The following is a 24613-nucleotide window of genomic DNA, read 5'->3' as shown; positions in this document are numbered from 1 at the left end:
TAATGCACTTACTGTAACTCCCTGTGACACACTACTCCCTGCAACTCCCTGTGACATTGCTATATCACTTTCCTGTGTTGCTCCTCTGTGTAATTGGCATTCGTGCCGTATAACAATCCTGAATGCAGCCCCTACCCCTCTCGCCCCTGACACCCTGCCCTTCTGACCCGTCACTAATACCAGGAAGGGGCCACTGAAACAGTAGTCACAAAATAGCAACAGCAGCTGTCCCAGCAATTCTTTTCTGTAACTGCCCCCTCCCTTCTCTCTTTTTCATCGGCACTTTCCCCAATCATTTCATTCCTCCCAGCCTTGTAGGACTTGCGTTCCATCATACCAAGCGCCGCTCCAGCTGCAGATCCCGGCTTTATATTCAAGATGACACTTTCTCCCCGCCTGTGACACGTGCAGGTGATGTAAATATCTTCAGTGTTTACGTATCAGTGTCTGCACACTCAATGCACACGCACACCAGCACACAATCCTTGCACTTTACACACTTTGCACTTACACACGACTGGGCTTAGTGATCTACAACACACTCCTTATGCTGCTACATTGCTCAGGCCTACCTACCTGCCTTCTACACTCAATGATGCCACTCTACAATCCTGCAGCTCTTTCTTAATCCTCACTCTGTTCTTTAAGGTCACTATACTCATTGCTGTCAGGACGACTGTGGACCACACTACTTGTACTGTTTTAAAATTAGCTGCTGATTTGCTGAAATGTACCTGCTGCTTTCCAAGTCCTCCTAGAAGAAGCGAGGGAGAAATAAGAAGGAGCTATTACTGGCATAAAGAAACATTCTGTAATTGGTATATGATTAAAATATGCAATGGTGAGTAAGTGCCTATAGTAAAAGTGGGATAATAGTCTCTGGGAAGGGAGTGTGGCTGTGGCATAACAGGTATAGTAGGGAGAGATGGTGTCTATAGTAACAGTGGATAATAGTCTCTGGGAAGGGAGTGTGACTGTGGGATAGCAGGTATAGTAGGGAGAGATGGTGCCTATAGTAACAGTGGATAATAGTCTCTGGGAAGGGAGTGAGACTGTGGGATAGCAGGTATAGTAGGGAGAGATGGTGTCTATAGTAACAGTGGGATAATAGTCTCTGGGAAGGGAGTGTGACTGTGGGATAGCAGGTATAGTAGGGAGAGATGGTGCCTATAGTAACAGTGGATAATAGTCTCTGGGAAGGGAGTGTGACTGTGGGATAGCAGGTATAGTAGGGAGAGATGGTGTCTATAGTAACAGTGGATAATAGTCTCTGGGAAGGGAGTGAGACTGTGGGATAGCAGGTATAGTAGGGAGAGATGGTGCCTATAGTAACAGTGGATAATAGTCTCTGGGAAGGGAGTGTGTCTGTGGGATAGCAGGTATAGTAGGGAGAGATGGTGCCTATAGTAACAGTGGATAATAGTCTCTGGGAAGGGAGTGAGACTGTGGGATAGCAGGTATAGTAGGGAGAGATGGTGCCTATAGTAACAGTGGATAATAGTCTCTGGGAAGGGAGTGTGACTGTGGGATAGCAGGTATAGTAGGGAGAGATAAGGAAAAATGACTGAATCCATTGTGAAACTGACTTTTTTCTTACAATCTCTCCCACTTACATAGTAAGTAATGTCATATTAAGTAGCAAGGACGATTTTAGAGGAATCTGCTTTTAAGGTGCAAATTATTTGTGCAACCCGGATCTTGAAATCCACATAGGTACATTTATTTGCTTTGTTCTATGAGAAAAATACAAGGTCAGTAGCAAATGAAGGCAATGAAATGACATAGGCTCCTGTTACACAACAAGGCTGAATAGTGTCAAACATGCTGGGGAGCCGCATAACTGGCCAGTATAGTTGGTGCCATTCACAGGGAAGCTCAGGAAAGCAAGAGGATGGCCTGGAGGGGGTCAGCACCAAAATAAAGGTAAAAGACCCTTAAGGATATATATTTTTTAGATGACTTGGGCCTCTAGAAATACTAGGAATGATAAGCATTAGCAGCAGTATAAAGTACTCGTGTAATTCAGAGTAGTACAGAAATAGATACAACTCTTATAAAATGCCAGTAAAAATGTAATATTTCCCTTTAAACGGGGAAAAGTGTGTGGTGGGGGTGCTAATGGGCGCAGGGCGAGGGGGTGGAAATGTGTAGAAAGAGGGATGACTAGTTTGTCTCTACTGAAAGAATTAATTGACAGAGATAAAGAGCGTGTGAGCCGAGCGGAGAGTGAGAGAAGGGGCTCAGTATGGAGGAGGCAGGGGGGATTGTGTTGCTGACAGAGACAATGATGGGTGAGTTTGACACAGAGAGGTGGGGGGTAAAAGAGGGAAAAAGCAGGTACAGAAATTGGGGGAGCAGAGATAAAAGAGATGGCACTAAAGTCATGTGTGCAAAAAATGTTCTACTCCTCTGGTACAGTCAGTCGCCTAAACATCCCATGGATATGTGCTGTGGGAACTGCCATAATACTTACATCACTTAAGTACAGGGTTGGACTGGGCCAGTAGGACACAGGGAAAAAAACTGAAGGCCCCGCGACCCCCGCTGATCCAGGCCCTGGACACCCCAATCCAACACTGACACTCTATTAATTATGACAATGAGAAGTGTCACTAATAGGAAAGTAGAGCAGCGATGGCTTTACATTACTGTAGTGAGGGAGAGAGAGAGAGAGAGAGAGAGAGAGAGAGAGAGAGAGAGAGACCGCATGTGTGGGAGAGAACTAGAGACTGAGGGATGCAGAGGAATGAGGGGGATTCTAGATACAGACACTGGGAAGGAAAGAAGGAGGGAGTTGTGTTTGCGCTGGTGGTAGTTCAATTCAAACACCCCCCTGTTCATGAGCAGTAGCACAAGCAACGTTGGCATCGCTCTTCGCTGTCACTTTGCAGTCATTCCTCTGCAGTGCGGGGACGTCTGGCTGTGTAATCTCCTGCAGCGATGCCAGGGACAATAAAACACTCGCAGGCATCCAGCACATGATCTGAGCAAGAAGAGGCTGTCTGTGTTCAACTAGACCACCCAGCCTTCCACAGGGGCATCACTTAGTGCACAGAAGGAGAATGCAGGGTGCAAGCCAAATCCTGCTCACACAGCTGCTGGTGTCAGCTTAAGGGTTAATATATATATATATGGCATTAAAGGGATCCTCACCCTGCTCAGATTTTAGCAGGAGTCAGGTCTCATCCAGCTGGCTCCTGACATGATTTCGGAAGTCAGAATCAGCAGTGCACAGACTTAATAAATAAGCACTAAAAGTTGCTAACCACTGAATTTACCTTATATCTGGTTTGAGTGGAGGACTCCTTCAAGAACCAGAAATGACGGAGACAAACATCTCCCAAACATTTGAATTAAAAGGCAATCACAGGATGCAGTGACTTGTAGTTTAACAGCCAAACAGTTACAGGTCGGTTTGTATAGGCTCTCTATGCAGCATTTTGCCCCGGCCTCCACTACTACAAATAGTAGCAAATCTGGTGCAACTGGGACAGGCACAGGTGGAGCAGCAGAAACATTCGGGTAGATTAAATGACCATCAGTGGATAAAGGCTAAAGCTGATAAACCCCCAGGCATGAAATGCAGCCGTTAGCTGAACAAGTAGCAGAATCACTCAGGCAAATAGATTTTATCCAGAGAAATCCGTTCCTGGAGCACGAGACCTTCTCATCCATGTTCACAGGGGCCACGGGGGGGGGGGGCTGGTTAGAAACAAAAAGGGAAATATTGACAAATTCTATTGATAAGTGCTGGCACAGGAGCCTTAAATGTACACGTGGAGTTAAATCATCCAGATTCCGAGAATCGATCATAGAGATGCGATGCCCTTTGCCTGGTGACGTTGTTGGGCCAGAACATGCCACAAGGCTATACCTAGAAGGGAAGGGATTGTATTTCATGACATAAAAAGCCGGACTGAGATAGAAAAGATAAATTGCTATAATTTCACTTTTTCCCACTAGGGCTGCCACCTGCCTACTTTGGATATGTGAAGTCTGGTTCCAGCAAGACAGTCTGCTTGGCCAGGCTCTGAATTCCAGACAGGAGAATAAAGAGGATACTGTCCGATCATATATTTGGGGGATACATTCTAGGTTTTGTGTCCACTTTTTTGGGGCACAGAAATAAGCAAAAACACCATGGCTTTGTTTTGCACTTTGCACCAAAGAATGGAGCTGTGAATACAGTGCTACCTCCAACTGGCATTGCTGTATTCATAAGGGGCATGAGGTGGATTAGACATGGGATACCACCTAGCTTGTACATTATTAGGATTCAGGATACAAGGTCCAATGGGTACAGGGATCCCTTGCCCGAAGATCTGCACCTTGGAGCAGTTTTTTAGTCCGGCACAAGGTTCAGGGAGCCGTTCACAGCCGAAATCCCCATGAGTACAAGTGTTTCATGAATTAGTCCTAAAAGGTGCAATTTTGAACATCTTAGAGCGACCTATAACACTATAACAGGGTTTTATAACATTATCTATGAAAATGTGATGCTTAGATTGTAAGCTCCAGTGGAACAGACACTGATGTGTAACCTCTGTGGAATACATCAGCGCTTTGTAAACAATGTTTTTCCAAAATTTGATTTAAAGGGGTCTAGTAAAAAATGTTCAATATAAGATAAAGTTGTGGAAATTGTCAGCTCTCTGTATAAAAGCCAGAACTGAGGGATTTGGAGGCAGGGGACAAGGATAGAAAGCAGGAGAGTATCGAGAGTAGTACATAAAAAAATGATCAATGATCAACTTTCCAGTCCTGTTAAAGGGATTAATGGATGAATTCATGGTGCTCTAATGGTGTATAGCCAAATGATCGCCCCCCCCCCATCAAAACTTTGGGCTAATGGCAAGTTATTTTTGTCTTTTTTTCTTCATTTTAGGTATTTTATCATCCTGAAGGGTGAGAATTAGAGAAGGAAGAGCCGGCAGAAGGAGGAGAGAAGAAGACTGGCTCCGTTCCTTGGGAGAGTAGGAGACAGAGGGAGGGAGAAGGAGGCAGAGAGGAGGAGGGGAGGGTTGCAAAGAGAGAAGAGGCAGAGGAATAGATGCACAAAAGAAAGGAGAGGGGAAAACTGATGAAAGAAGAGAGGTAGACAGTAGGGGAAGGGAAAAAGGCACAGGAGAGGGAGATGGAAGAGAGACTAGAGATATTGAGTTATGTAGAAGAGGGAGGTTAGACAGAAGGTCAAAGAAACATTGCTGGGAACATTGCTGGGAACAAGGGAAAAGACTGAGAAGAGAGACTCATAGGGAATCCAAGGGAAGGGGATAGAAACTAATACATCCACCTGCAACATCAACCAGCCCACCCACAGTGCCTGACTCTTTTAGATACCCATCCACTTATCCCATCCTCTGCCAACCCCTGCACCAACACACCTGCACCTCTGCCTGCCTCTCCGCAACCCTCCCCATGCCCCGAGTTTGGATCTGGCTGCCACTCTTGACTCTGTCCATGGATTAAAAAAGCATCCAGTGTCCCAGGGGAGCATCACTGCCTCCTCCTCTGAGATTTGACTGGGCACCATCTGTGAAGCCGGCTGCTGCCATCAACCTCTCAATAGCAGGATGTTGTTGGCCAAAACTCCATGTCTACTACTGGTGCAGGTAGGAACCGTATGTGTGTGTGTGTGTCTTGCATTGTATCAATGATCAGCCCAGGAGCACAGGCAGATCCAGCTGACTGCACCCTTGCCATGTGATAGGATTAACCCTTTGAAAGCCCACGATACAAGGAGTTAAGCCAAAGAGGCAACACTTGTTTTATTGGGTATAATTAAGGGAAATGAATGAACTTTTTTTTATATGAGGAAAATCTGGAATTCTAGTAATTAGAATCTGAAGTTGTCTGTGATGCCATAGAGGTGATAGGGCAGAGGACTGTGATGGTCTCTGTGGGTTGGTACCTTGTGTGCGAGGCAGGTGTAATGTCTACTGAGCCCCAAAATGTCCATAACTAAAAAAAGAGCATTTGGAATGGTTTCTATACAGTACAGAGCAGTACAAGCAGGTGCCACCAACCTGAGCCCTTTGTGGGGTCTCATAGGGGGGAAATTGTATTTAGAAGGAAAGTTTGCTCTCCTATTGATTATTAGGGCTGTCTGATCTGCTGCCTCTGACTGTTATACTACAGCTCCCAGCATTCCTTCACAGCCTTACACTCTATTTCTTCACTCATAAACTCCTCCATGTAATTCATTTTAGCCCCTAAAGTTTTGCTATTATATCCCCAGGGCTCCATGCAAGCACCCCTAGCCCACTTTCCTTTCATTCCTTGTACTGGGAATTCTCAGTTCCAACCAGAAAACTCTTAACAATTCCAATAATATTTATATGTTACTATTTTATTGCATGTCATTATGATAGAGACACCTCACCTGCTCTGTGTATAATACAGATATGTTCCTGCTCTGTGTAGAATACAGATATACCCCTGCTCTGTCTATAATACAGATATACCCCTGCTCTGTGTATAATACAGATATACACCTGCTCTGTGTATAATACAGATATACCTCTGCTCTGTGTATAATACAGATATACCCCTGCTCTGTGTATAATACAGATATACCCCTACTCTGTGTATAATACAGATATATCCCTACTCTGTGTATAATATAGATATACCCCTACTCTGTGTATAATACAGATATACCCCTACTCTGTCTATAATACAGATATATCCCTACTCTGTGTATAATACAGATATACCCCTACTCTGTGTATAATACAGATATATCCCTACTCTGTGTATAATATAGATATACCCCTACTCTGTGTATAATACAGATATACCCCTACTCTGTGTATAATATAGATATACCCCTGCTCTGTGTATAATACAGATACACCCCTACTCTGTGTATAATACAGATATACCCCTGCTCTGTGTATAATACAGATTTACCCCTGCTCTGTGTATAATACAGATACACCCTGCTCTGTGTATAATATATACTCCCCCTGCCCTGGGAATAATACCCTTGTTCTGTGTATAATAAACACACACACCCTGCCCTGTGAATAACATAATAACATATATACTATCCCCTGTTCTGTGTATAATTCTGAAGCTCCCACTCCTGCTCTGTGTATAACACACAAACCCCACCCACTCTGCGTATAATACAGATTCTGATTTATACAGGGGGTAGAAAGGCCCCTGTTAATTAGAGCTTACAATCTAAATGGAGAAGGGAGCATGAAACACAAGGTTTGGGAATGGGCAGATTCAGGATGTGTTAAAGAAGTGATAAACTTTTGTATGTAAATTGTATGTTTGATGGGTACCATCTCCTACTGTACAACGCTGTGGAATATGTTGCCGCTTTATCGATATGTGTTCATGATAATGATATGTATAATAAAGCTACACCACTATTTTGGGAGACCTCTGTTGATCTTGTGCATCATATAGAAAAATGCATCTGGCACACTCGGCATCCATGGCACGTTGGGGGAAAGGGTGTGACTGTGTGTTGCCAGATGCACAACTCCTAGCAACTCTATTTGTTCTCCAGTAAAGAAAAGCAATTACAACCCAGTTTAGGCAATAGGTGGAGTAAATAGCTCTCCTGTGTAGTCACCAGAGTTGGACTGGGCTGGCGGGGCAACGAGAACTAACCTGGTGGGCCCCGGCTCTCATGGGCCCAACTGGCCCAGACCCACTGCCTACATGAAGTACTGCCTCTCTACCTACCTCCTTCCCTGGCCCGGTTGCTGGCCCAACCTTCCTTCTTCTCCCCGGTCCTTGCCCTTGATGGGATAGGTAAGAGCGGGGGGCCCATAGGGGGTTGCGCTGGGGGGCCCCGGGACCCCAGTCCAATGCTGGCTGTTACCCTTAGTAACTGTGCTCCACTGGAAAGAACAAAGGGCTCCAGTCACAGGTGCTACTTAGATTCTGCACAGATACAATCTGTACAAAAGAACACAAGGCAATTAGATAAAAGCCAATATTTCTAATTGCCTTCCATATACATTAACTGGGTGCAGTGCAGCCAACTACTAGTTATACATCTGAGAGCAAGTGGTTATGTGACTGAGCTCCTGCAGCCTTTTTTATCCAGGTGCAACCCAATAACTTACACTGTCTGTTCCTGGCTAATTGCAGGAGTCATTGTCTGAAATGTAACTGGGCTTCCCATATGCTGAGATACTACTTTTATTTTTTTTTTTGTTCAGAGGAGTGAAGGTCATTAACTGTAAGACTGTGGCGGCACATTAAGAAACACAAGGTATCTCAGAAATGATAAGAAAAATTTAATAAAGGCTGTTCGGAGAACTGATCCATTGAAAATCCAATATGATTTAACAGATTTTGTGGGGAGCGTAAAATATAATTATAGTTATTGAAGGACTGATTTAAAGAACTGCTGTTATATATGATATCCCACAGTATCCCTATTGAGGTTACTATACACATTTTTTGCTATATGCACCATCCCTTCCTACTATACCTGCTATACCATCGCCATTCTCCATTCCAAGAGACTATTATCCCACTGTTACTATAGGCACCATCTCTCCCTACTATACCTGCTATCCCACAGTCACACTCCCTTCCCAGAGACTATTATCTACTGTTACTATAGACACCATCTCTCCCTACTATACCTGCTATCCCACAGTCACACTCCCTTCCCAGAGACTATTATCCACTGTTACTATAGGCACCATCTCTCCCTACTATACCTGCTATCCCACAGTCACACTCCCTTCCCAGAGACTATTATCCCACTGTTACTATAGACACCATCTCTCCCTACTATACCTGCTATCCCACAGTCACACTCCCTTCCTAGAGACTATTATCCACTGTTACTATAGGCACCATCTCTCCCTACTATACTTACTATCCCACAGTCACACTCCCTTCCCAGAGACTATTATCCACTGTTACTATAGACACCATCTCTCCCTACTATACCTGCTATCCCACAGTCACTCTCCCTTACCAGAGACTATTATCCCACTGTTACTATAGACACCATCTCTCCCTACTATACCTGTTATCCCACAGTCACACTCCCTTCCCAGAGACTATTATCCACTGTTACTATAGGCACCATCTCTCCCTACTATACCTGCTATCCCACAGTCACACTCCCTTCCCAGAGACTATTATCCACTGTTACTATAGGCACCATCTCTCCCTACTATACCTGCTATCCCACAGTCACACTCCCTTCCCAGAGACTATTATCCCACTGTTACTATAGACACCATCTCTCCCTACTATACCTGTTATCCCACAGTCACGCTCCTTTCCCATAGACTATTATCCACTGTTACTATAGGCACCATCTCTGGAGTAAGGTGGTTGTGTGTTGCTAATCCCTTCAGTGCACTAAACTTCTCTCATTCCCCTCCACATGAATACATTCAGTAGGATATACCTACTCTGTAATCCATAGATTATGTACCAGGCCAAGTGTATTAAAACTGATGGAAATCTGGTGGAGATGGCCTGGAAGTCATTTGGTTTTGTAGTTGAATGCATTTAAGAATTAAAAAAAAGGAAAACCGAACTGGATAATATATAGTGAATAAAGTACCCCCTCTTGTAAAATATAAGGATATTATTAGTTACTGAGGAGTTTCATGACCATATAAAAGTACGAGGCCGAAGGCCGAGTGTTTTTATACAGGTCATGGAACTCCGAGGTAACTTCTAATATCCTCATATTTTACAACTGGGGGTACTTTATTTATTATAATACACAAATTTTAGTGAGTCATGTGACAGAAATGACATCACTACTCACCGTTTATAACTGATGACATCACTACTCACCGTTTATAAGGATATAATTTACAGGATATTCATGGCTTTTGTGTATTATATATATATATATATATATATATATATATATATATATATATATATATATATATATATATATATATAAATATATATATATATATATAGACTGCTCAGACAGTTGAAGAATATTCTCACCATCACTGTAGAATTATGTGATGCAGGCGAATGGGTCTTTCCGCTGTCTCTGCTGGAGAGATATTGTCAGTCTAATTACAGAAAACATCTGTTTGCTAATAACCTAATTTGAAAAGTGTTTAACTCCTCAGTTTGTGGTGGATTAAAGCTTTGCCTTGTGCCTTTTTTCTGCGGCTGGCTTGGGGCAGCTGTAACAGACTTCATTTTATTAAAATAAAAGTTTATTTACAGGAGAATTCCCATTACTGTGCTCTCGTGGTAAGTTAGATTTCTGCTAGAAGTACTAGGTGCTTTATAACATGTTCTCTTGTGCTTCAGCGTTTACTATAGATTCCTTCATGCTGCTACTATTACATTATACTTTATCCTTTGTGGTAGGTTCCCCAGTTCTACTATTATGTGGTGCTATGAGAGGAGCTTTAGGTTCTATCATAGATTTCCATCTGCCCCTAGTACTATGTGACACATTGAGAAGCTCTTCACGCTTTATTATACAGTTTCATGTTCTTCATACTTTATGATAGATTCCAATATGCCCCTACTATTGTCATGTTCTTCATACTTTATGATAGATTCCGTTGGGCTCCTATTAACGTCATTTTCTTCATACTTTATGATAGATTCTGTTGTGTCTCTACTATTGTCATGTTCTTCATACTTTGTGATAGATTCCAATGTACCCTTACTATTGTCATGTTCTTCATTCTTTATGATAAATTCCAAGGTGCCCCTACTATTGTCATGTTCTTCATACTTTATGATAGACTCTGTGTCTCTAGTATTGTCATTTTCTTCATACTTTGTGATAAATTAGGTTGGCCTCCTACTAACGTCACGTTCTTCATACTTTATGATCGATTCTAATGTGTCCCTACAATAATCATGTTCTTCATACTTTATGATAGATTCCATTGAGCACCTATAATTGTCACATTCTTCATACTTTATGATAGATTCCAATGTGTCCCTACTATTGTCATGTTCTTCATATTTTATGATAGATTCCAATGTGCCCCAACTATTGTCATATTCTTCATTCTTTATGATAGATTCCATTGAGTGCCTTTAATAATCATGTTCTTCATACTTTAAGACAGATTCCAATGTGCCCCTACTATTGTCACATTCTTTTTCTTTATGATAAAGTTCATTAGGCTTCTATTATTATCATGTTCCTTGTACTTTATGATAGATTCTAATGTGCCCCTACTATTGTCAAGTTCTTCATACATGATAGATTCCAATGAGAGCCTACAATTGTCACATTCTTCATACTTTATGATAGATTCCACTGTGTCCCTACTATTGTCATGTTCTTAATACTTTATGATAGATTAAATTGGGCTCCTACAATTGTCACATTTTTCATACTTTATGATAGATTCCTTTGGGCTTGCCTTTGAGACGCTGTCTGACAAAGGGGCACACCCCCAAAACGTTAAATTGAGTAGGGGATCTCCCTGCTACACCTGCATTTAGTGTTTGGTATTTTCCTGGTTGTTATACTATAGGGAGAGATGCCGATCCCTCCAAACAACATTAGCTTTATGGAGAGGCTTGAGGAACAAAGGAAGACTGCTTGCTTCAGCTTTGAGACGCTCCTCGTGCTTTACGATAGACTCTCTTGGGCTCCTATGACCTGGTGCTATGAGAAGTGTTTCATGTTTTATGATACATTTAATTGTGCTTCTACTATGATTTGGTGCTATGAGAAGCTCTTCATGCTTTAAAATATAGTTCATTGGGCTCATACTAGTGATTCATGCTTTACAATAGGTTTCCTTGCCCCGCTACTATTCTACAATGCTACTGTTGTTGGTGCTTTGTGACAGATCCACTATAATTGTATGGTGCTACAACAAATGCTTGAAGCATTATGAATAAACAATAACAAGAATTATGAGCAGACACAACACAGCAGAGAATGTCAGATTGCTTGTTGAAAAATTCAGCAAATTCAGTACTGTACCCTGTGTATAATAACATACCCGCTGTGTTCAAATGATGGACTTACACGTGATCTGAATCTCTCATGTTTTTGCTGATCAAAGCTATTTTCTGTTGTGCTGATTTCTGCAAATAAATATGTACTCAGTGGACTTGAATTGAGGCTCATTGCCCATGTACATAAAGTACATAAAGCAAAGGAGAGCTTGACACAGGCTTGTAAGATTGTAATGTTGTTGAAGGGTTCCTGCTGAAGGCAGTGTGCTTAGTGATGTATAAGGAGAATATCTTGTCTGAAGCATGCAGTGTAGTACCAAATAAGTCAAGCTAACGCTTCCCATAACATGGAAGTGGTCTCAAGAGTACTATCATAACCATTGTTTGAAAGGACAGCATCTTTATACTGCATGTGTAGGATTCAAAGAATCAGGGAGTAGAAGATAGTAAAGTCCTATGATAATGATGCTAGGCCATTTTTATTTATTCATCAAATACTTCGAATTATTGAAATTCTCTATAGAATTCTATTTTAGCTCCATTGAATTAGCTCATTGAACATATCTCAACACCTACTGGCAAACAAGTCAACATTGACATTTGAGGAGGCCATCAAAGACTTATTTCTGAAGAGCCAAAGAGGCCTTTTTCTTCCCATTATTCTCATTATTGACCTATTTATCAACAGGAATGACCATACTTGGTACTTGTTAAACCTTATTAAACCATTGTTGGTAATTATTCAACCGTATTAACCTGCTTTATCATATGTCTTGGTATTTCTATGTTGTGGTGAAGGTGCTTTTGTGACTTTTAATACAAAGGCTGTATTAATACATGTATGGGTCGTTTTCTGTGCAGGCCAAGAGAAATCAGTAAACGGTGCCTACAAGTAAATTATAGATTTGAGAGGTGCAATGACATTAAGATTCTGACAAAAGACATAAAAAACTAAACATTGTCCTGAATTTTGCCCATAGTTGGTAAAGGATGCCTAAAGACATAAAAGTGGCAGTAGAAAATGGGCTTAATAGGAATAAGAAGAAGAAAACAAGACAGAATGGAAAAGGAAAGGAAAGATGGCAGAACAAGGTAGAAAGCATTTTGTAGCGTGTCTTTCTGAGCTCTAACATAAGGCTCAAGTCATTGCATGGGCGTTATTGCTTTATCATAGTCATGTAAGTCACAATGTACTTTGATATCACTGTTCTCCGTTGGCACTGACTTGTGTGCCTTGCTCTGTAGGGCAGACTGTCACCGGTTGGCCAGCTTGTCTTATTATCTTAATGACAGAGGTTTTCTGGGTCATGCATTTTTCTTTTGCTCATTTTTAGCATCACTTAGTTCTGCTGCCCTTTCCTTATGGCTGTAAATAAAGAGCATCCAAAGGTACAATATATTCCTGTCAACATAGTATTAATATTATTAATAACATCATGGACCATAAATACACTAACTCCTCCTTTGTAGACTCTGCAAGGTCACTGTTGCGGAAGAGAAAATATTTTTAGTACTGCTCCCCCCCCCTTCCCTGCCTGTTCAAATGTTGATCTATGCTGTTGGCATGGTAAGTATCCCACAATGCAGAGAGGAAACCTGGAAGAGTGAGAGAGACTAAATAACCCCACTTTCCTTACACAGTGACCCTACAAAGCCTCAGAGGACTGAGTTAGTGGAACGGGTGTATTTTGTCTTTTGCTTGATTCACATTCAAATATTAAAGTGAATGTACAGTATCCCTGACCTCAGTGCCCAGGCCATTCTGCCCTTAATATCAAGGGAGCCCTGTACCCTGTAACATCTATTACAGAACCTTGTGTTTACAGTCATGCCTTTCAGCACCTAAAAACTGTATACTAGTCTCAAAGGCCCAATATATGTCTCCCCTTACTTGCTTGCTCTCTGTTTACTACAAGGTGCAAATAGTTACTCCCTCTGCAAATTTTTAATTTTAGTACCAGCACACAGCCCTGGAGATGACACTTGCCCCGGGTTAACTATGCCCAATAATCATCCAGAACAGTAGAGCTGCCCACCATCTTTGGCCACATCACTTTAAGTCCCAGCTTGGATCTCGGCAACTGGTGAGCAGGACTAGTTTGGACCAGTTTGGAGCTCTGCAGTTCTGGATATGCTACGGGCCACAGATAAGTTGGGACACTTCTCATTGATATAGTGGGGAAGATAGCTGTGCCATGATGGTAAAAGACTTACACCTGATAGTAAATGGAGAGCAAGTAACATTCATAAGGCACTAAAGTAAATGCCTCTGGACACAGGGTGCTAAGTATGAGTAGCATGTTCATAGATGATATTTTGCATGCACCTGGAACTGATAATGACTCCTATAATGCGGCATTAATGTGTAATTTCCCATGATGCTTTATGTTCACGACTGCATATTAATATGATGTGCAAGCTGGCACTGTCTCTTTGAGTGCGGCAGAAATGCAGTGTAAGCAAATGGCACACAGACAAGGCTGGCACCGCTGGCTCCTGCATTGCATCGCAAGTATTTCTATTAGTATCAATCATCTCTAATGTCCCAGGGTTTTGCCTTAGCTCCATACACTCCCAATGAGTATCAGAGGCCTGGAAATAAAAATATACCACTCACCAATTAAAATAAAGACTGTGTGCTTCAGAAATAAACGGGAATCTATCATTTTTAAACTCTTTTATGCACCTGGGATTGAAGTGCCGCGGCACAGTTTTTAGTTTTGCATTAAGGGGAGTGAGAGTCTATGACTTTCATGCGACTGGTTGGGTTGTGTGCTGTTTTATTGTGTTACATGGTTCATCCAAGGGTCTGATTGGGCACTGGAATCAATAACAATATGGCACTAGTACCTTGAGGGTACATGATAATTGGAGTGATCCTAAAAGGGTCTTATAGACAGAATCTCAACCACATTGGCAGTCTATTGATCTGTGGGTGGGGCCAAAAGATGATGTCTGCTCTCGATATCGGATCAGGGTTATCTCGGATATCATCTGGGAAGGCTAAAAAAAGTAGTTTTGTACTGTATGTGGTTCTGTTCTGAAACCCACCCTGTGTAAAGTAACTACTGTCCCTTGCTGCCTACCCATAGTTCCAACCCTATAAAAATGTCTTTGTATTCAGTATATATATTTTTTTAATTAGTGCTTGTAAATAGAAAAATATTGTTATAAATTAGTCTCATAATATTTTCACAAATGTACAGGATCAGACTGGACTGGCGAGACAACAGGGAAAAACCCAATGGGCCCGGCCGCCATGAGCCAGACCCGATCCCCATCTGCCATCCGCTGTCGCTCCCCGATCACTGTGAAAGTATAAGGTGTGTCCAATGGTGAAAGGAAGGGGCTGGCGGTGGGTGCCCCAGTTGGGGTTTTGGGGGCCCTTGGAGTAAGCCCTGGTGGCCTCATAAATTTCTGCAAATGTACAAGAAAGTGGCCCTTTTTGTATATACTTGGATTCTAGAACTACAGACTAAAATTCCGCCATTCATGCCCAATAAAAGCCAATGACTTAAGCTGGCCATAGACGCAAAGATCTGATCGTACGAATCGAGGATTAGTAAGATTTTTGGGTCGTGTGTGGAGAGTCCCGTCATTTTTCGTCCGGCGAATTTCGGTCGTTTGGTCGATTGGACAGGTGAAAAGATTTCTGTCGGCTGCCGATAATATCTCTGCGTGTCTTGTCGATGGTACGATCAGGGGCGATCCTGGCCCCTCTGCCGCCTGAGGCAGCAGCAATTGCTGCTGCCCCCCCCCTCCCCCGGGAATTCACTCTTAAAGTACCAGGAGCAGCATTTTTGCTGCCCCTGGTACCTAGTGGGGTGCTGCCGCCTGAGGGGACAGCCTCAACTCGTCTCATTGGCGAAGCACCCCTGGGTACGATATTCAGTGGGAGACTGTCACCAGTTTTGTCAGATGTAACTTTCGTACGATTTCTGTCAGGGGCAGAACATCGGCTGAGCTGTTCTTTTGTACGTTATTTGATCGGAATGGTTAGTGGCAGGTCGGGAGATGGGGAAGTCCGATCGTACGATGTTTCGTACAATCGGATCTTTGCATCTATGGCCAGCTTTAGTCGTTTAATTGTAGGAGGTGACATTCCTGGTCCTGATGCTTCCAAACAGTTAAACAATTACAATCTGGTAAGCGTTAGCCCTTGCGATCCCTCTGCCCCTCTCCTGACATTATCTGTCCCGACTCAGAACCCTCGTAGGAATACTTTGCTGGGTGATAGATTTTCTGCCTAATCAAAAAGGAATGCCTCCTCCTAATTAGTTGTCCCCATGAATAAGAAAGCCATGGGGGGATGTGAGGGCAACTTGTTCTTCCCTCATGAGTATGTTAAGGGACAAACTATTCAATTAACCCTTCACTTCAATGCTTTCCGAGTAAGTTCTTTTCCACCAGGACGGAGGATATGTATCATAGCAGATTTGGACATTGTAGCCATTAATAGTCCTATGAGCAGGCACAGCCTTGGGGTTAACATGGTACATATGGCAAAGCACCAGCCATAAATCCCTTGTGATTGTGTATTTGTTTTTTGGCTCTGGACAGGTGGCAGCACTAGCTAGAATGATCCATGGAAATTATGTTCTCAAATGGGCCCTAGAAATTTCAGAGGAGCCCCTCTATATACACCCACCATTCACCAATTGAGACAATCAAGGGGCATATCATTGTACCCCAATGTTTCATCCATGTGAGGGTCAGAATGTTCCTGCACTCGGGCAAAGATTTCGCACAGTGGCTTGTGGTAGTTTAATTACAATTTAATTCATGGGTAAAATGTAAGGGGCCATTTTGCAATGTAAGTACAGGTATGGGATCTGTTATCCAGAAACAAATTATTACAGGAAGGCCATCTTCTATAGACTCCATTTTAATGATGGAAAGCCCCCATGATGCGGCAGCCCCGGTTGGTCCGGACCACCCTAAAGATATAATACTTAAGATAAAGAGGGATAGGATGGAGCACACAATCTGCAGGCTCGGCTGCTACTTTATTTGATCACAACATGTTACGGATCACATGGATCCTTTTTCAAGTGGATAAATGCGATCCGAATCACGTTGTGATCAAATAAAGTAGCAGCAGAGCCTGCAGAATGTGTGCTCCATCCTATCCCTCTTTATCTTAGGTATTACATTGGTCTGGCTGGAAAAAGGAAAGAGAGCAGCAACACAGGTGGATATCGTTTCAACAAAGTTCTTTGTAAAGGTCCCATACCTGTACAGTCTGCAAAGTGCATTTTCAGATGGAAAAAGCCATGTTTTTTACCCATAATCCTGCATTTCTTTTCATAATCCTAATGTCATTGAAGCCACTCTCCCAAACTGCATCTACTGCATTTGCACCCAATGAGTCAATGCAGATTCAATGGCTCTTGCTCTTTAAAAACAATTGGGTGCAAGTTGGATTTTCGGAGAGGGTTAAATTAAACTATTTCTTGAACTTAGAACTTTGCAGCCCATTGGTCAATAAGGTTACATTTATTTTTATTCATTCCCTCCTCTTCACAGTCTTTGATAAAGTATCCCACCCACCCAGTCTCCTTGGAGGGGCAACTCCTAATAATGTGTGAGTAAGCCAATACTGCAGAGTGTTGGACTCACCGGGGGATATTTATTGAGACAGAACTGGAGCAGATCCAATGCAGAGGGATTCAATATCTTTATCAGGGTTGGACCCTGTGGGCCCCGACTTTTGTGGGCCCGCTGGCCCAGACTCCAGTAAGAAATTCAGTTGGCTCCAGCTCTCGTGAGCCCAGACCCAGTCCCAGCCCAAACCTGTCACCACTGCCCCAGTTACCCATTGCCCAATTAAAAAAAGGTGCACAAAGAATGGTGGGCGAGTGTTAGGTGGCAGGGTCAGGGGCCCAGAGGGGGCTTTGCAGCAGGGGTGGGGGAACTGGAGGGGGCCCTGAGACAGCAGTCCCGGTCAATATAATATGTCCTTTTTCTACATTTTCCTTATAGTAGTCAGGGAAGTTTAAATGAACGGTTATCCACTTTTAGTATGTCCTATTCCTAGCAAACTTGCAATTTGTCTTCATTTTTTTTATATAGTTTTCAAATTATTTGCCGTCCAGTTCTATGTCTTTCCAACTTTCAAATGGGGGGTCACTGACCCCAGCAAATCTATTGCTCTGTAAGATGCCAATTTTATTATTAGTGTTACTACTCAGCCCCTCTCCTAGTCATATCCCAGGCTTTCGTTTAAACCAGTGCCTGGTTGCAAAGGTAAACAAGACCCTAGCAACCAGAGAGCTGCTAAAATTGCAGACTGCAGAGCTGCTGAACAAAAAAGCTAAATAACTAAAAAAGCACAAAAATTGCTCAGAATATCAATATCTACATCATACTAAAAGTTATTTTAATAGTGAACAACCCCTTGAAGCCCCCTCAGTATTGGAAACGGCAATCAGGTTAATGGTAGTCATGCAGTACAAGATGCTTAATATAGCCTTATTCCCTCACTGGGACCCACACACAGCGCTGTAACTGTAAGTATACCTTCCTATAATAATCACTGAGACAATAAAACACAGTTCCATATAATAAGCCACGAGCCTGGGTATAAATAACTGTCAATCAATAGGCCCAACAATAGATGTTAATTCACAGCGATTGCAATATGGGATACTGTGAAAATACATGGCAAATTGTTCTCCCTGCTCTGTACTAAGGATACTGATAGTCTCTGAGGAGCCAACAAGCTTTGTTGCATTGGTTAAGGAACTCCAAGGTGACTTCTAAAATCAATGACAGTGTTCACTATGGAATGCATTAACTCTAAGTGAAGACCATTTTGCTGAGAACCTGTGACTTGTGGCCTGGTGACTTAATACAGGGCTCATTTACACACACAAGGTTTAACCCTATTCACAAGGCGCTTGAGTCTATATGTGCTCCTTAGCATTTTACAAGAATTCCAGGGAACCCTGGGGATTAAAACCAGACGTCTGGACCTGATGGTTGTTTCAGGTTTCCTTTAGGCGGTTTTCAACCATCGACACACTGGGGGTTATTTCCTAAGACCTGGTGCAAAAGTGTGCTCCCTAATATTTATTCCATAAGCACTTGCTAAAATGCACCACCAGCTGGCTGCACTTCCCGCACCAGGGCTCACCCCCGTCTAGTTACATTACTGCACTAGTGTCCTACTATTCCTATCCAATACTGTCCATTGCAGCCTGTGCCCATCAATGCATGTCCAAATGACGTACAAGTTGCAGGTCTCTACTTTCCATTTTGGATAGGGATGCACCAAATCCAGGATTTGGTTCGGGATTCGGCAAGGATTCAGCCTTTTTTGGCAGGATTCGGATTCGGCTGAATCCTTCTGCCTGGCCGAACCAAAACCGAATCCTAATTTGCATATGCAAATTAGGGACTGGGAGGAAATCATGTGACTTTTTGTCACAAAACAAGGAATTAAAAAATGTTTCCCCTTCCACCCATATTTTGCATATGCAAATTAGGATTTGGTTCGGTATTCGGCCAAATCTTTCGCAAAGGATTCAGGGGGTTCGGCCGAATCCAAAATAGTGGATTCGGTGCATCCCTAATTTTGGAGCACAAAAAAGTGCAAAGCAGTGCACAAGCGTCAAAAGAAAACATGGCTCACTTTTTTGGCCTTTGCACCCTGTTATGCAATTTTTAAATCACCCCAAATTATACCAGGTTCTGTAGTTTAAAAATGTTGAGTTGGAAAGGTCTTTGTTCCGTTCCCTTGTTAGGGTTTCCCTTGTTAGAGTACTTGAGAGCATTAAGGAGAAAACAGAAGTGCAAATAGTCCCGGGACTTCAAATGGGACAGTGCTCAGTGGTTGTCAACATGTTGGCCTGGCTCAATGGCTGCACCAATGCCTTCCTATATCAATAAAATAATTAAGAGCTGAGTGGGGCCCCTGTGTAAAGGTTAGATCTATAAAAGACGTTGTTGGTGGTCTTTACAATATGATTAAAGTGTTGTGTTCGACTTCGACTGTGCTGTTCATCAACTCCGCTGTACCAGTAAATCAAAACAAAAAATGGAAGAGGAACTCCAGCAGGATAACTGCAAATTCTTTATTCCAGGTTGTGGTTACACAACACGTTTCGGGTCAAGACCCTTTATCAAGTGTACACTTGACCCAAAACATGTCGTGTAACCACAACCTGGAATAAATCATTTGCAATTATCCTGCTGGAGTTCCTCTTCCATTTTTTGTTTTAATCTAAAGGTTAGACCTCAGAGGGTGGGCTAGAACTGGAGAAGTTCAACAACTACTGCTCAATGGTCTAAGCTGTTGACCAATTGCCCAGCCACATTGCTCTGTGTACAAGCTGCTTAATAACACCATCAGCATGTGGCCTCCCATTCTTATATTGATGCTTTCCATGGATCAGGATACATTCAGCAAGCTGATGCCTATAACATTCAGTAGTTCTGACTGCTGACTTTGCTAAGTGGTCTACAACCGGACCCGGTGACTGGTTCATATATTCTGCACATTCTGCAGGGAGGGCATGTAACTAAAGAACTGAGATATTCTATATAATGCTGGAAGCAATTTTCTGCCCAACGGGATATTGCTGCCCGAGGCTCCATATTCACCTTTCTTCTTAGCAGACGTGACCTTCCCTGTAGATAAATGTGTGGAACCTTTCATTCTTAATAGCACATTAGATGTAGGCTTTTTTTACAAGCTGGGTAAGCAGATTTTCTCGTTGTGCTTCTTATTTGGGATGTCATTTTATTAAACCGAGTTCAAAGTGAATGGCTGTATTAAATTCAAATAACGGAGACGCAAAGATTGCATTATTGCACAGGTCCTATGCATAAGTTTACTATGTACAGGGTAGGAGAATTAGAATATTCCTGGACGGCTCAAGGGATACTGGCATTAAAAAGAAAGTATGGAAGGACTGGTGGCACCGTTAACCCACCTTCTACTGTCATTTTTTCCCAGACACACTTGGGCTCATTTCTCTGTAGACGATAAAAGATAATCCAGGATAATATAGCACCTCATCTCCAGACGGCTTTTTTACCATAAATAACCCCTGGGATAATCCCTCAAAACAGGAATAGGGATGTAGCGAACTGCCGATTTGGTGTTCGCGAACGCCGTTCGCGAACACCGGCAAAAAATGCGAACGTTCGCGAACAGTTCGCGAACTTCGAACACCCGCTAAAATCGTTCGATTCGAACGTTCGAAGGATTTTTCATTCGAATCGAACGTTCGAAGGATTTTAATCGTTCGAACGAATGGAAATCGTTCGAACGAATGGAAATCGTTCGAAAGAATGGAAATAGTTCGATTTTAGCGGTCGAATGGTCGAACGATTTGTATTCGAATCGAACGCGAACTCAAAATGCGAACGTTCCCAAACGTTCGCGAACATTAGGCGGACGCGAACGGTCGAAGTTCGCGCGAACAAGTTCGCCGGCGAACAGTTCGCTACATCCCTAAACAGGAAGTATTCCACACCTTCTTCTATAATATCATATATTTGTCCAAATAAACCTTGTCCCATTTCGCGCTCCATCCAGAATGGAGTTGACCACCATAACTTCTGACAGAAAACCTTTTCCTTTCCTGCCTGTTGCGTTGCTAAGGCTGCCCCTTTCTAGGCACCAGACCTTCAGCAAACGGTAATGACCAAGAATATAAACCAAGTCGAGGACGTGGTCAGACTTACTATCAAAACAAAGTAATTTATTAACATGTAAAAAAGGAATGCAGTCTTACGCGTTTCACACTTCTATTGTACATGTGTCATAGGCTGAATAAACTCATGCAGAATATCCTTTTGAAGCCTGATTGACCAATGAAAATACAAAGGCACTAATCCTTTACTGGTTGGTCAACATATTATTAAAAATCCAAAGATATATTCCAAATCAATTCTCTCAAAGTTAAAAAGTCACTCTTTATTCAGCATAAATATTAAAAAGTAGGCATACAGACCAATTGATACTCCGCCTTACGCGTTTCGCACCCACAGGCACTTATTCATAGGCATAAGATTAAGTGCCAGTGGGTGCGAAACGCGTAAGGCGGAGTATCAATTGGTCTGTATGCCTAGTTTTTAATATTTATGCTGAATAAAGAGTGACTTTTTAACTTTGAGAGAATTGATTTGGAATATATCTTTGGATTTTTGACTTGGGTGCCCTTTTGAGTTGGGGGCTATATTCCAGCATCTTTTTGGCCCTTTTTTGACAGGCCTTTATAGACTGCAGCAGCTGAGTAAGAATTGTTTTTTGGATTCAACATATTATTAACACATAAAGGAACACAGCCTTACGCGCTTCACACTTGTATTGTAAATAGTCACAGGCTGAATAAACTCATACAGAAGACCCATTTGCAGCCTGATCGGCCAATGAAAATACAAATTGTGAGAGACCAATCCTTTACTGGTTGGTCAACACATTATTAACACATAAAAGAAACACAGCCTTACGCATTTCACACTTGTATTGTACATAGTCATAGGCTGAATGAACTCATGCAGAATACCCATTTGCAGCCTGATTGGCCAATGAAAATACAAATTGTGAGAGACAGTCCTTTACTGGTCGGTCAACACATTATTAACACATAAAAGAAACACAGCCTTACGCATTTCCCACTTGTATTGTACATAGTCATAGGCTGAACAAACTACCCATTTTCAGCCTGATTGACCAATGAAAAGAAAAATTGTGAGACTAATCCTTTACTGATTGGTTAACACATTATTAACACATAACCGTGAAGTGGTTACATACATAAAGGATCGTACTTCTATTGCACATAGTCATAGGCTGAATAAACCCATATAGAAGGCCCATTTACCATCTGAACGACCAATGTAAATAAAAATTACAAGAGACTAATCCTTTACTGGTTGGTTTCTTTCATTTTTCATTTCATTGGTCATTACAATACTTGGTATTGATACTACTCTTGACTAAATGGTAGACCATGAGTGCCAGCTTAATTTGGTTATAATAGTTGTTGGACAATTTGCCTATTGATATCTCAGGCACCAAAACAGCCGAAAAATGTCAACAGGCAAACACTGGCAAAGACGCTTTTAAGCAAGTTTAAGGCTATTCAATAGGGGTCAATATGGCACCACATTTATAAGCTACTTGAAAGTACACTGTGTTCCATTACCCTTCAACATTAATAAACATTGGAAATCTCTAATGCCAAAGCAATTAATACAGCACTAACATATGTTTCAGATTAAATGAGATTATTAAAAGGGGGATGAATATGTAAAGACACGACCCCTTTTAGCATTAGGTTATACCCTATATTTACGGATTTCTTTCATCACAGTACAGGTATAAAAATATCCTGACCGTTTTCAAGTGCTAATTTCCTTTTCTGAACCAATATCAATGACTGCAGGCACTGCTGCTATCTGTATCTACTGAAGCGCTTCTCAAATATTTGCCATCTCTGCTGATGAAACTGCCGTAGAGACAGTAGGGGAGACATGAGGGAGCGGAGTTAATGAGGTCTAGGCAAATAGCTTGTCTGATTATTATTTATCATTAGAGCGACTGCCTGTTTTTAAATAATGCTTAACTGAGGTTCATTTTTCAAAGGGATGTGGTTTCCAATAGCCTTCAATTAATGTTAATTACCTGATTGTGTGAAATTATCCAGGGGATGAAATAGAGTAATTATATCCCGTTTATGAGTGGGGTAGTACTAGGAAATACCTAGGCAGTCACATGCTGTTTCTCAGTTGAGTAGGCAGTCACATGCTGTTTCTCAGTTGAGTAGGCAGTCACATGCTGTTTCTCAGTTGAGTAAATTCAGAGGGCTGTTCCTGCAGAACTGTGTCTAGCCTACAAGAAGCTGTTCCTGTTGAAACCATGACTGTATAATGCCATGTTTAGCTTTTTTAGTTGTGCCAGAGCTCTTGGTGGCATCTTGTGCACTTGACCACATTCTCCTCTTTTGTTATGATGATGAAGAAGCAACAAGTGATGAAGGACCATGGGTTGGGAAATCCTTCTTTGCATAAATAAGGTTGGCAAAAGATATCCCTGCTGAGTAGGTGAAGGTTATTTTAAATCTAAGAATTTTACTATAAAAATCAAAGCCCACGATGGGCTTTTCTATGAACTGCAATTCATTAAGGAACTAGAATGTGGCCATCTTGCCTCTTCTCATAAATGATGCCCAACTGTGTCTCCTGACGCAATGCAACCTTGGAGCTACTACCACCCTGGGTCTGGGTTCCCACAAAGAGTTTCCTCTGTAAATGTACCAAACTTACACCCAGTCAATTGGATGCAAATGCCACCTTGAGTGAGTGCTTCAGAAGTCACTCAACTGTCACTCTGAAAATGCTAGATACAACCTGCACCCATCTTAACATCTTGACACAACTAACAGCATGGTTTAAGTACCTTGGAACTATGACATGGAGATTTGCATCCAAAATCATAATTTGCACATGTTTTTGACTTGACTTGAGTTCCACATGCAATTGCATTCAGATCCAGTACAATCTGATTTGTGTGCTGCTGGAATTGGTCCAACTGAGTTGGCTCCTAGTCTGTAGTGTTAATGAGGCCGTATGCTGAGAGTAACCTAATATATATTGGCTTAGGCTCTATTCTCGGAATACCAACACCAGATGTTTTATGGGCTTTCAAAGTGCTCTGCTGTCATGTATTATATCCTGGCTAAGGGCTAATACT

At 42.1% G+C, this 24613-nt stretch overlaps 1 protein-coding gene across 1 annotated transcript in view; it reads left to right on the top strand.

Moving 5' to 3' along the window:
* The first annotated feature begins 5573 nt into the window (after positions 1-5573).
* crhr1.2.S (corticotropin releasing hormone receptor 1, gene 2 S homeolog) overlaps positions 5574-24613 on the top strand; it is a 54725-nt gene continuing 35685 nt past the window's right edge. The window contains 1 exon segment of the mRNA NM_001085580.1: positions 5574-5612. Coding sequence (NP_001079049.1) covers positions 5574-5612 — 39 coding nt within the window.

This window comes from Xenopus laevis, chromosome 9_10S, assembly GCF_017654675.1.
Source record: "Xenopus laevis strain J_2021 chromosome 9_10S, Xenopus_laevis_v10.1, whole genome shotgun sequence".
In the NCBI taxonomy this organism is placed as follows: domain Eukaryota; kingdom Metazoa; phylum Chordata; class Amphibia; order Anura; family Pipidae; genus Xenopus; species Xenopus laevis.
This window is presented reverse-complemented; position numbering and strand designations above follow the sequence as displayed.